This window comes from Sceloporus occidentalis, unplaced genomic scaffold (genome assembly GCF_023333645.1).
Source record: "Sceloporus occidentalis isolate IW3139 unplaced genomic scaffold, rSceOcc1.0.p SCAF_528, whole genome shotgun sequence".
Classification (NCBI taxonomy): domain Eukaryota; kingdom Metazoa; phylum Chordata; class Lepidosauria; order Squamata; family Phrynosomatidae; genus Sceloporus; species Sceloporus occidentalis.
In genome coordinates this window covers 1-13500 of record NW_028317508.1, presented here as the reverse complement: position 1 = coordinate 13500, position 13500 = coordinate 1, and the positions used below count along the sequence as shown (strand labels likewise).

General features: G+C 43.6%; 1 protein-coding gene across 1 annotated transcript in view; it reads right to left on the bottom strand.

The window, feature by feature from the left end:
- The window catches only part of LOC149271373 (protein LTV1 homolog), a gene marked incomplete at its 5' end in the record, with an annotated part of 43103 nt that extends 32213 nt beyond the window's left edge, over nt 1-10890 (bottom strand). The window contains 2 exons of the mRNA XM_089507501.1: nt 5853-5980; nt 10647-10890. Coding sequence (XP_089363627.1) covers nt 5853-5980; nt 10647-10890 — 372 coding nt within the window. The remainder of the gene's footprint in view (nt 1-5852; nt 5981-10646) is intronic.
- Nucleotides 10891-13500: the final 2610 nt, after the last annotated feature.

Here is a 13500-nt window from a genome sequence, read left to right as displayed (position 1 = left end):
TTACCTCGAATATCGGAGGCAAGGGGTTCAATTGTTAATATATATAAAAGAGGTGATAATGGGCACCCCTGCCTCGTACCATTAGTAATTGGGAACCATTGAGATGCTATCCCCGGACCAACTGTTCTTGCAGACGGACACGTATAAAGGGCCATAATTGCCTCAAAAATATTTCCTTTTAAACCATAGGCTTCAAGAGTATGTTCCAGGAAGTCCCAACTGACCCTGTCAAAGGCCTTCTCAGCATCCAATGACAGGGTCAAAGTTGGGACCCCCGAGCGCGAAGAGACGTCCAGAATATCAATAACTTTCCTAATGTTGTTCTTCGACGTCCTACCCGGAATGAAGCCAGTCTGGTCTTGAAGAATTAGATTATGTATTACAGCTTTTAGCCTCTTCGCTAGTCTTTATTAGGCTTTAGTATCGGAACTATATTAGCCCTTAGCATTTCAGGGGGGAAAGAACGAGTCTTAATTACTTCATTGAAAGTCTTGGTGAGTTTATCCGCTAATAGATCTTTGAAAATTTTATAAAATTTATTACTATAACCATCTGGCCCTGGCGCCTTGTTATTTTGCATTTCATTAATAACCTTTTTAACTTCTTCTATTTCTATAGATTGGTTTATGGACATCAGTTGGTCTTCTGATAATTTCGGAGTGGCTCTTTTTGAGAAATATTCATATGCATGTTCTTGCTTTTTAATCTTTAAGTTATATAGAAGTTTATAATAGTCATTAAAGGCTACTCCGATTTTCTCTGGAGTAAGGCACAGTTCTCCGTTTGATCTTATTTTATGGATTCTTCTTAATTGTCTCTTAGCCTTAAGTTTATTGGATAGCAATAAATCGGCTCGGTTGCCCTTATAATACCAGTTAATTTTTAGGTAATGCAAGTTTTTATTTTTTTCCTCAATTAGTGCTTCATTTATTTTATTTTGTATTTCATTTAATACTCTTGTCTTAGATTCTGAAGGGGAAAATTTGTTTTCCTGTGAAATTCTATAAAAATTTAGATATAACTCAGCCAAAGGGGCCCCCCTGGATTTTTTCATTATAGTACCCAATTTGATAAGGTGGCCTCTGATTACGCATTTATAGGCACTCCAAACTATTGGCGAAGGGACTTCTTTATTCTCATTTTCCAAAAAATATTTTTTTGTAATGTCTATTATATAATCTCTATTCTCCTTTTTAGATAATATATTTTCATTTAGGCGCCAATTTGATCTTATTTTAGGATAACCATTATTAATGCGTTATGATCTGACCAGGTAATATCCTGTATTAAAATCTTTTTTACCCTTCTTGCTATCTCATCATCACCTAGGAATAAATCAATTCTTGAATACGAAAGATATGTTTTAGAAAAGCACGTAAAGTCCCTTTCTTCTGGATGGTAAATCCGCCATAGATCCAATAAACCATAGTTCCTTATGGTTTTTTTTAAATTGGAGTGCCTGTGTTTTTATATTTTTATCTATAATCTGAACTTTATTTGTTTTCTTATCCAGCGCTGGCTCTATAATTAGATTGAAGTCTCCCGCAAATAATAGTTTTCCTTGTTTAATTCTTATAATCTTTTCAAATAGACTTCTAAAGAAACTATTAGAAGAGCCATTAGGGGCATAGATATTAATCAAGGTATAGATTTCACCTTGCATTTCCATTATTACTATTATAACCCTTGCCTCTTGATCAATTTCTTGATAGATAATTTTAGCGTCTAATTCATTACTAATAAGAATTGCCACTCCTCTTTTTCTATAACTTTCTAGTGACGAGCAAATCGTATGGGTATATCTTTCAGGAATGAATCTCATATTATCCGATTTTTTCCAGTGGGTCTCTTGTGAAAAGACGATCTGGGCTTTTTCTTTTCTAAGAAAATGAAACACTATTGAGTGCTTAGTGGGAGAATTCAAACCCTGGGTATTAATTGAAAGTATTTTAACCATAATCCCGGAATCTGCGAACCTCTATATTCCCTTCCTTGTGCATCCCGAATAGCTGACAAAACATACATAAATTTTCAACAAACATTATATAAAAGACTAGAACATTATCAGTTCTCTTAAACTTAATTAATCTTGTCCGCTGGTTATCTATCTCAACATACCGTGGTACTAAACCCCACCCACGGATAAATAACACCATCTTCCACTCTAAGATGGTAAATGGTGAAGAATTGAGTCGTCAGGCCAGAAACCCGAACACATAGCAGCTAATCGTATACCTCCTAAAAAAGCCAATAGCAGACAAGCATATATAATAAGACTAGGGCCTTAAATACTCTAATATATAGATAGTCATTAATCGATAGAACAGAGCACGATGTGAATCGACCCTTTAAACTGTGTATCTAACTAAGATATATAATAAAAAAAAAAAAATATATATATATATATATATATATATATAAATAGTGCTTTGTGAATATTTTGTGATATGATATATCTATTTATATAAAATTAGTGCTCGATTTTACTTTTAGTTTTCATTTATATAACTTATTACATGCAGTGAGTGTATGTTATATTAAATATATATACCCTTGCCCCAAATTGATTCTTCTTCTAACAGTGTGTAACTATACAACCATTACAAAAACATGTATAATATTTATTTTCTATCTCCCCTTCTCTTGTTCTTTATTATATGTAAATAATTCTCCAACGTGTATGTTAAAAAAAACAAAAAAAAACCAATTGTATATTTACTCACACAAAAGCCTGTTGTTCTATCCATTTCATAGCTGTGTCTGGGGAATCTAAGACTTCCGTCTTGCCTCCTATTGTTACAATAACCCTTGCAGGAAAACCCCATTTGTATGTTATATTGTGTTTCCTGAGTACCGAAATAGACTCCGAGAAAGCTTTTCTATCTTTTCTTGTTTGGAACGAAAGATCTTGGAATACTTTAATATCGGAGTATGGGGTCTCCTTAATTTGGCTAAACCTAACTGCTCTTATTATATTTTCTCTAATAATATAGGAATTACATGTTATAATAACATCTCCCGTGACATTTGGCGGAAATGACCTTGGTTTAGGAAGTCTAAACCATTTGTCTAAGATATATTCTCCATCCTTTAAACCCAAGGCCTTAAAAAAGGCGGTTAGGTAGTCTCCCATTAGATACTGGGTTATCTCTTCTGGAATGTTGCGTAATCTTAGGTTATTTCTTCTAGATCTGTCTTCCATTTCTGCCACCTTCAACTCCAAATGTCTTAAATTGATCTGTTGCTTAGCCATAGTATCTTTCTGAGCAAGTATAATGCGGTCTAGGTTCTCAACCTTTTCCTCTGTTGTTTTAAGTCTTTGCCCGATGGAAGTCAGTTCATTTTTCAAATCCTTTATATTATCTTGGATCTCCTGTTTTATTAAAATTAACTGATTGTCAAAGCACATTTTAATATATTCTGGTGTAGCAGGCTGTTGTTCCATGTCATATACATCCTTATCTCCTGATTCTTTGTCTGGTGTATTTATCTGTCGCGAATCTCTCCTACTTGAGAGTCTTTTATCCTGCCGATCCTGTTTATCTTTTTTTTCCTTTTCTCGTTTGGAGATAGATTTCTGTTTAGCCATTTTCCTAGTGGACATTTTGAAATATCCAGCAGTTAGTTTACGTCAAGTCTGTCCAAACTTTGTGTCTCATAGGATCCAGCTCCCAGTCTGCTGAACCCCACGTTTATCGTTTAAATATTAAGGTAATGCAAGATACCGTAGATTCCTTAGACAGTTTACGACCATTCAGATATAGCAAATATATCAATTCGATATCCTCAAAAGACGGGAGGCTTATTCTGTTCATTTAATATAGAGATATTTGATCTCTATATATTCTCTTTAAAAGTCTCTTTCTTATATAGTACTTTTTGAAGCTGTTCGATGATATTAAGGTATTATATTTGCATAGGTCTTGTATTCTCAATAATGATAAGGTATTATATTTGCATATGTCTTATATACCCAATAATGTTAAGGTATTATATTTTGCATGTGTCTTATATCCCTCAAAAAAACAAACAAAAAAACCCCCAAAAAAATACAAAACACAGCAGCTCTTGTACTCTCTTCAGTACTCTTCAGTACTCTGTACTTGATGCTTGTCTGCTTTCCTTATTTATTTATTTATTTATTTATTTCCTCTTCACCTCTCCCCTGCACATCCTCCTGCTTTGCTGTTATAATCCCCGTTCTTAATCATTCAAAACACATTATTATGTACGTCACCATTCCTGTAGAACTTCTCTTCAGCTTCAATAAAAAAGGCTAGGAGCGCTTAGATAAGGGAGACACCAATCGAGCATCCAGCGGCATTCAACGGGACTCAGCAGCATTCGGCAGCATTCAGCAGCGTTTCCAGGGTCACTCTACGGTCGGTGATCGCACAGACGCCGGCATCAGCATCAACCCAGCGTGAGAGTCAGACTGGAAGTAGCAGGGCAGCAGGAGGCGGCATGCGGTAGTTGGCAGCTGGAGGGTCCAAGGCTTCAGGGGCCGGCGATCATAGTAAGCCGCCCGCGATCGGCGTCGGCACCGTCAGCAGTTACCGATCAGCTGCGAGGTGTCGGGTTAATCGGCATTGCGGCTCATCTAGCGACGCGGCGCGCAAACGTGCGTCATCACGTCGTCCCTCCCCCTCACATTCGGGAATTAACCCTATTTCCTTCTATTTTCCAACCTGCCCCCAGTTATGCACATCTGCCCCAGAAATGCCTTATACCCCCTATATGCCACTGTGCCCCATGATATGCCTTTTAACCCTCTAAATGCCACTGTGCCCCATGATATGCCTTTTAACCCTCTAAATGCCACTGTGCCCCATAACATAGTTCATAACCGTTCATAAGGTTGAAAAAAGACCAAAGTCCATCAAGTTCAACCTATATACATATTGTGTCCCTACTGTGGCCCATGATATGCCTTTTGACCCTATACGTCACTGTGCCCCCTGATATGCTTTTTGACCCCCTATGTGCCACTCTGCCTCCAGAAATGCCTTATACCCCTATATGCCACTCTGGCATTTAGAGGGTTAAAAGGCATATTATGGGGAAGAGTGGCATATAGGGAGGTTTAAGGCATTTCAGGAGAAAGAGTGGCGTATAGAGGGTTATAAAGGCATTTCTGGAGGCAGAGTGGCATTAAGGGGGTTAAAAGGCATTTCACCGAGCACTCTGCCTCCAGACATGCCTTATGCCCCCCATTTAATACTCCCCTCCCTCCAAACTTACCGGTACTTAAGTCCTCCGCCATGTATCCGGTACTGAGTCCTCGGTCATGTAGCCGGGGCAGGATGGAGGTGTGGCTAGCAGCGGGGGGTTGTCTGCGTCCATCGCGCAGACCTTCCCCGGTGCCGGGAACTCTGACAGCCGGGGAAGGTCTGCGCGATGGACGCAGACAACCCCCGCTGCTAGCTACACCTCCTTCCGGCTGCAGCGGAAGTTGTCTATGCGAATCGCGTAGACATCTACACGCTGCCCCAGCATCACACCGGGGACTCAGAAGTACCGGTAAGTGGGGCGGGGGACAGGAGGATCCAGGTCCCCTGCAGCTGTGGGGGATCTGGATCTTAGTCGTCTCATAGTCATAGATTATAAGACGACCCCGATTATAAGACGAGGGGTATTTTTCAGAGCATTTGCGCTGAAAAAAACTCGTCTTATAATCGAGCAAATACGGTATTATATATATATCGGAACAAAGTGGTACATTTATATTCCAAATTAGGGCTAGTTAGCAAGTTTTTTGGCTTGCGGTCTTCGATACCAGGGAAACAACATTCTGAAAAAAATGCCCTCTATGAGATATATGTAGCATGTTTCATACAGACAACAGAACATACTCCTTTGCTTTCTGCTTGTAGTAGTCATCTATAATATTTTGCAGTCGTCTGCTGTCAGAGTAAATGAAACCTTCCAATTCTGCATTGTCGAGGGCACCAATTTCATCATCACCAAACTGTTCATAAAACTGGAGTAAAGGGAAAAAAAACCCACAAAACAAAGTTATGAAAATTGAGATCAGGATAGATAAAACTACTGACAAACTACAATGTTTTCAAAAAGTCCCGTATTTGCTCGATTATAAGATGACCCTGATTATAAGACGACCCCCCAAAATCTGAATATTAATTTAGGGAAAAAAGAAAAAAGTTTGACTAGTAAATGTTAATTCATGTAAACTATTTTTAAATAAAAGCATTGATTGAGAAAAATATTTTTTTGTTTTTATTTCCTTTTATTTTCCAACCTGCCCCCCCAGTTATGCACATCTGCCCCCAAGCTTGCCACTCTGCCCCAGAAATGCCTTATACCCCCTATATGCCACTGTGCCCCATGATATGCCTTTTAACCTTCTATGTGCCACCCTGCCTCCAGAAATGCCTTATGTGACGGATCGTCCTGTGCCCCAGACTGGACACATCCGCCCGTCAGCTCCTTCCCTCTCCCAGTAAGCGGACGCGCTGCGGCTGTCCGAAGAAAGCAGTCACAGACCAGCACTTCCCTCAATCATGAGACAGGACTTCATGCTTTGAGGTTAAAAACAGAACTCTCTTTATTACAAACACACAGAACTTATATACAATCTACATTCACTGTGCACCGAACCCAACCCCCAATCCTATCAGCCACATCCCATGACAAATCCCATCAGCCACATCCCCTCACAAATCCCATTGGTATACAGAGGATGTATCAGGTGAGGGGATTAAGGGATACAATGGGTTCCCCCACCTGTGTTATCCCCCCTGTAGTGCGGGTGCCATCTGGGCAGACAGGGCTGTGCTGGCTGATTAAGAGCCCCAGCCAGATTATAGGATCGTCTCTTTGAAGGCTGGAGCTGCAGCCACATTCAAACAGGGTACAAATAAATATAATAATAATAATAATAATAACAGTGAAGATCAGACATAGGTTCTTTACATTACTCCCCTCTTGTGCAAACGTCTGGCAGACACAGCCAGATCCCTAATGGATCGGCTTGGGGATGACCGGGCCTCTACTGTCTCTAGTCCTGCGGGGTAGGGAGAGCGGGCGTGCGGCTTCTGGGGCACCCTGGCAGCCCCATGTCAGTCACCCAGGCTCCTAGGCCTGGCCCGTAGTCAAAGGGTAAGAAGCCTCTCCAGTGGGCAGCCCTCTTTAGTCTCCTCTGCAGGCATGGGAGACCTTTCTCCAGGGCTTCCTTTCCCCTCTGGGCCCTCAGCCCAGACTCGGCTCCCTCCCAACCTGATGGAACCCTCCCATGGTTACCCTGACTACGGGCTGGTCCCGAGTCAGCTCCACATTCCCCCACCCAAACAACAAGAGCCCACTCCAAAGCAGCAGCAGTTTCACTTACCCCTACCTGGCTCTCCGAGCTGGGGCTCGTTTTGCCCACTGGACCATGCCGCTGGGGAGGAGTGCCGGTTGCCCTTCCTCCCATACTTGGTGACAGCCGCTGGGGAGGGTCGCCGCCTGCGCCCCCTCCCAGATGCTCGTGCTGGGGAGAGCCAGATAATGGGGGTGTAAGCTGTGGAGGGCAGAGGTCAGCGACTCTCTGCCCGGTGCAGGGAATGTTGCTGGGCAGAGAACAGCGTCCCTCTGCCCTGTGGCCAGCTCTTCCGCTGGTGGTTCCCTGCTAGCAGGTGGGGACCCTTCGCTGTGGGGCGGGCAGAGGCCAGCAGCACTCTGCCCTGTTGCCGGTGTTTCAGCCAGAGCGAGGATTGCTGGTGCAGGACAGAGGTCAGCGACTCTCTCTCCGGGTGCCAGCACTTCTGGTTGGTCCTCGTTAGCCGGCGGGAACACTGTGCTGGGGGATGAGCAGAAGCCAGCAGCACTCTGCCCCGTGGCCAGCTCTTCTGCCGGTCTGGCCTTTTGCGGTGCTGGGCAGAGGATCGCGTCGCACTGCCCTGGTGGGTCCCTGCTAGCAGGCAGGGACCTTTCACTGTGGGGCGAGCAGAGGCCAGCGGCACTCTGTCCCGGTGCCGGCGCTTCAGCCGGAGTAGGAGGGGCGCATGGTGCTGGGCAGAGAACAGCGTCCCTCTGCCCTGTTGCCGGCGTTTCAGCCAGAGCGAGGATTGCTGGTGCAGGACAGAGATCAGCGACTCTCTCTCCGGGTGCCAGCACTTCTGGTTGGTCCTCGTTAGCCGGCGGGAACACTGTTCTGGGGGATGAGCAGAGGCCAGCAGCACTCTGCCCCGTGGCCGGCTCTTCTGCCGGTCTGGCATTTTGCGGTGCTGGGCAGAGGATCGCGTCGCACTGTCCTGGTGGGTCCCTGCTAGCAGGCAGAGACATTTCACTGTGGGGCGCTGCAGCCGGAGTAGGAGGGGCGCATGGTGCTGGGCAGAGAACAGCGTCTCTCTGCCCTGTTGTCGGCGCTTGTGCCGCCTCTAGTGGAAACCCGTAGACCGCTGCCTCAAATTCCGGCGACTGCATGCGGTCCATAATCGCCCTGAAGACTTCCTCCCAAAAGTGATTGCCCACTTTCACCTCTTCGGGCTCTGGCTGCAATACCAGGGGCAGAGTGGCTGAACCTGTAAGTCCGGAGGCTTGCCAATACCAGTGAGCGGCCTCCGGAGCTCGCTCTGTGACATCTGTCGGCTCACACTGCAGGGCGTAGCTCCCCTCGAACAGTGCCAAGTATTCTGCCTCGAGACACCATTCTCTGTCTACTAGTCTCTCAAGGTCTTGGCTGAGTTCACTTGTTGCAGTGGGCGGCAGGGCTCTCCGGCGCTTGTCACTAATGTCCCACCATCGGTCCATGTTGCCACTGCCAAAGACACCCCTTTCCTCAAATGCCTCCCACAACAGGCCAGGCCCACCAACATCCATCCCTTCCGAAGAATGGGGCTTTCTGGATTTTCGCTGCGGGCCTCGGGCTTCCCAGTATATGGCTCGGTACTCCTCTTCGAGCCCAATCTCCTGTCGGACCAGCCTCTCTAGCTCTGCAACCTCACCTGGAGACGCAGGTCCCCCGAACAAGTAGAGCCTCCCATTCACCTGGTCCCTGATTTGTTGTTCTAGGGTGGGCAGATGTGTACCTCAGTGGGCGCTCCACTTTTCTAGGGCCGCTCTCCATCTCACGAGCCGGGCTCGGGTCCGTCTCTCAAACTCCCATACTGGAGTCTCCGATTCGAGGGTATCGACTCCCCTCCAAGTCACCTCGCATCCCGGTGACTGTTCAATCCACTCCATCTGTGGATCCGTTTGGCTCTTCCTCGCCAGGGTATAACTTTGTTCTGCGGCTAGTTGCTTTGGTCCGCTCTGGTCTGGAAGGACTAGATCCCACCGCTGCCACCAATGTGATGGATCGTCCTGTGCCCCAGACTGGACACATCCGCCCATCAGCTCCTTCCCTCTCCCAGTAAGCGGACGCGCTGCGGCTGTCCGAAGAAAGCAGTCACAGACCAGCACTTCCCTCAATCATGAGACAGGACTTCATGCTTTGAGGTTAAAAACAGAACTCTCTTTATTACAAACACACAGAACTTATATACAATCTACATTCACTGTGCACCGAACCCAACCCCCAATCCTATCAGCCACATCCCATGACAAATCCCATCAGCCACATCCCCTCACAAATCCCATCGGTATACAGAGGATGTATCAAGTGAGGGGATTAAGGGATACAATGGGTTCCCACACCTGTGTTATCCCCCCTGTAGTGCGGGTGCCGTCTGGGCAGACAGGGCTGTGCTGTCTGATTAAGAGCCCCAGCCAGATTATAGGATCGTCTCTTTGAAGGCTGGAGCTGCAGCCACATTCAAACAGGGTACAAATAAATATAATAATAATAATAACAGTGAAGATCAGACATAGGTTCTTCACACCTTATACCCTTATATGCCATTCTGGCATTTAGTGGGTTAAAAGGCATATTATGGAGCAGAGTGGCATATAGGGAGGTATAAGGGATTTCAGGAGGCAGAGTGGCGTATAGAGGGTTAAAAGGCATTTCTGGAGGCAGAGTGGCATTAAGGGGGTTAAAAGGCATATCATAGAGCACTCCCATAGAGAAATGCCCCCCACTTAACATCTCCTCCTCCCAAACTTACCGGTGCTTCTGTTTCCCCGGTGTGTTGTCCGGGCAGCGGGTAGACGCCTACGCGATTTGCGTAGGCAACTTCCGTTGCAGCCGGAAGGAGGTGTTGTTAGCAGCGGGTGTTGTCTGCATCCATCACGCAGACCTTCCCCGACTGTCAGAGAGGAGAGTTCCCCGCACCGCTGCAGGGAATTCTCTTGGACAGTCGGAGGGTGTAGACAACCCCCTCTGCTAAACGCACCTCCTTCCGGCTGCAGGGGAAGTTGCCTACGCAAATCGCATCGACGTCTACCCGCTGCCCGGACAACACACCAGGGAGTCAGAAGCACCGGTAAGTTTGGGGGGGGTTACCAGACAGGAGGATCCAGGTCCCCTGCAGCGCTGCGGGGAATCTGGATCTTAGTCTCATAGTCAGACCTCTATTTGAGGTCTGATTATAAGACGACCTCGAATATAAGACGAGGGGTCGAGCAAATACGGTATTTGTCCTCTTCCTGATTTCTTCTATTTTTGTTAGTCACATTTAAATGTTTCAGATCATCCAACTAATTTGAAGATATTTTAATGTATAACAATAAATATGATACATACTTAAATTACTGAATTCACTCACTTTTTCAAATCTCTCATCCAAAAGAGTGAGTTGTTCGTTTCTCCTCATAATTGAAGATGTCATGGAATATTCTGTGAATCTACTCTTTGTTTCCTCCTGCATAAAAAGAAAACCATTTACACTGCCGGAGTCTCCACGATCTTCATCATCAGATGTAGGTCTGTCTGAATCAAAGTCGCCTTCTTTGCTATCCACATCACTATCCATGTCTTCCCATTCATCATCACCTTTCCCATAATGACTTCTATACAACAACAAAAAAGATACAATGAGAAATATTTTTTTTAGGGATACATTTCCAAAAACCAGTCATCAGAGGAAACAGTATTATTAACTTTTATTAATATAGCGCCAAACAGTTTACGTACCGATTCTTACAATACATACATTCAAGTGTAATGTTGAGCCTAAAATAGACAGACTAAGGCATACCGGTACATTAGGTAAAGAGGTAAAGTTCTTATGCTTACAATTCTAGTTTGCGATAAAAAAAAAAATAAAAAAAAAAAAGTAAGATCTAGGTGGCAACCTTACAACACTTTACCTTGGGAAATCCATTGTGAAAAAAGTACACCCTCTCTATAGTTTCACATAAAATTAAATCTGTTCTTTGGCAGGTCTAAAAATTAGGTAAACATAATCTCAGATGAACACCACCACATGGCATATTACACAGTTTCGTGATTTATTCAAACAAAGCCGAAATGGAGAAGCCCTGTGTGAAAAACTTAGTAAACCTTATGATTCAATAGCTTGTAGAACCACCTTTAGCAGCAATAGGACAGTCTCTAACATCATTTTGGAGAAATTCTGGCCTACTCTTTACAACATTGCTTCAGTTCATTGTAGGGCTGCAACTAACGATTATTTTAATAATCGATTAGTTGGCAGATTATTTTTTCGATTAATCGGATAAAAAAATGCAAATTTTTATTTTATTTAAAATACTGTAATGAACAAACCGGGTGTTATAAGAAAAAACAAAAAACAGCAGAATAAAAAAAACTCATCTCTTTATCACAATGGCATTTCTCTATTCACCTTCTTATTTTACTGACATAATAAAACCTACAAGAACCCAAACAGTGTTTCTCAAACTCGGTTTTAATAGTTATTAGTAAATATTTATTCATATGTTAACTATTTTCATATTTAATAAAAACTATGAGAAAAAAGCTTCTTGTTTATATTTTCTTTTATTTGCCAAACTGCCCCCCAGTTATGCACATCTGACCCCCAGCTTGCCACTCTGCCCCCAGATATGCCTTATACCTCCTATATGCCAGAGATTCCACTGTGCCCCCTGATATACCTTATGGCCCCCTGATATGCCTAATATCGATATGCATTCATAGAAGCCTCTGCAGGATTCTCCTCTTTGTCAGCCGGTGGGGGTCTGCACGATGTGCACAGACAGCCTCTGTTACTCCCCTTCACTTCCGCTGGGGCTTCTACGATGGACCTCCGAGAAGCCCCAGCGGAAGTGGAGGGGAGAGGCGGAGGTTGTCTGTGCGCATCGCAGGTCTCCTGCAGGGGATCTGGATTCTAGTGTTATAATCCGATCTCTGTTTGAGGTCAGGTTATAGAAGGAGAGGAGTTTTTCAGAGCATGTGCTCAGAAAAAAACCGTTTTATAATCGATTATTATTGATTTTATCGATTAGTTGTTGCAGCCTGAGTTCATTGAGGTTTGTGTGCATTTGTTTATGCACAGCACTCTTAAGGTACCACCACAGAAGACAGAAGTCTTGTGGTTTGTTCAGATGCAACTTTGCAAACCCAAGCTGTGCTGCCACGTTCTTTTGAGAGAGAAAGGCTTGCTCCTGCTAAACCTTCCAAACAAACCATACTTGTTCAGTCTTTCTAATTCTCCTGTAATGAACTTTAACATTTCAACATGCTGAGTGCTGTAGAGTCTGGGATGTAACTCTTGGGTTTTTTGCAATTTCTCTGAGCATTGCACGATCTGACCTTGGGGTGAATTTGCTGGTACATCCACTCCTGGGAAGATTGACAACTATCTTTAATGTTTTCCACTTTTTAATAATCTTTCTCGGTGTAGAAAGGTGGACTTTAAATTGTTTTATAAGGCCATTTTCCCTCTTCCCATATTGATGGGTAGCAACAATTGGTTCTCAAAGATAATTGCTGATGTCTTGGCATTGTGTTAACACAGACAAGCAAACTGCTAAAACTTTGGCTTTTATAGAGGTGGTCACACTTGCTGATGATCAAAAACTCAAGGGCATTTGCTAAGCAGCACCTCTCTGTTATTTAGCACCTAATTCCTATGGAAGCAGTAAGGGTGTAGTTAGTAATTCACAATTGTCTTCTCCATTTTGACTTTACTTTTGTTAAATACATCCTGAACAGATGGTTGTTATGTCCTGATATGTAAAACCACAGAATTCATATGTACTTTCTGTTTCACATAACTGTATATATACACACATATACATATATATATATATATATATATATATATATATATACACACACAAACGCGCGCACACACACAGTCACTGGCCACTTTATGAGGTACACCTTGCTAGTACCAGGTTGGACCCCCTTTGAGAACTGCCTTCATTCTTCGTGGAATACTTCCTACAAGGCGCTGAAAACATTCCTCAGATGATCCATGATCCTCCATGATGTTCCACCACATATATACACATTATATATATATATATATATATACGCGCGCGTGTGTATATATATATGTGTGTATATATATATATATATACGCGCGCGTGTGTGTATATATATATATATATATATATACGCGCGTGTGTGTGTGTATATATATATATATATATATATATATATATATATATATATACGCGCGCGCGTGTGTA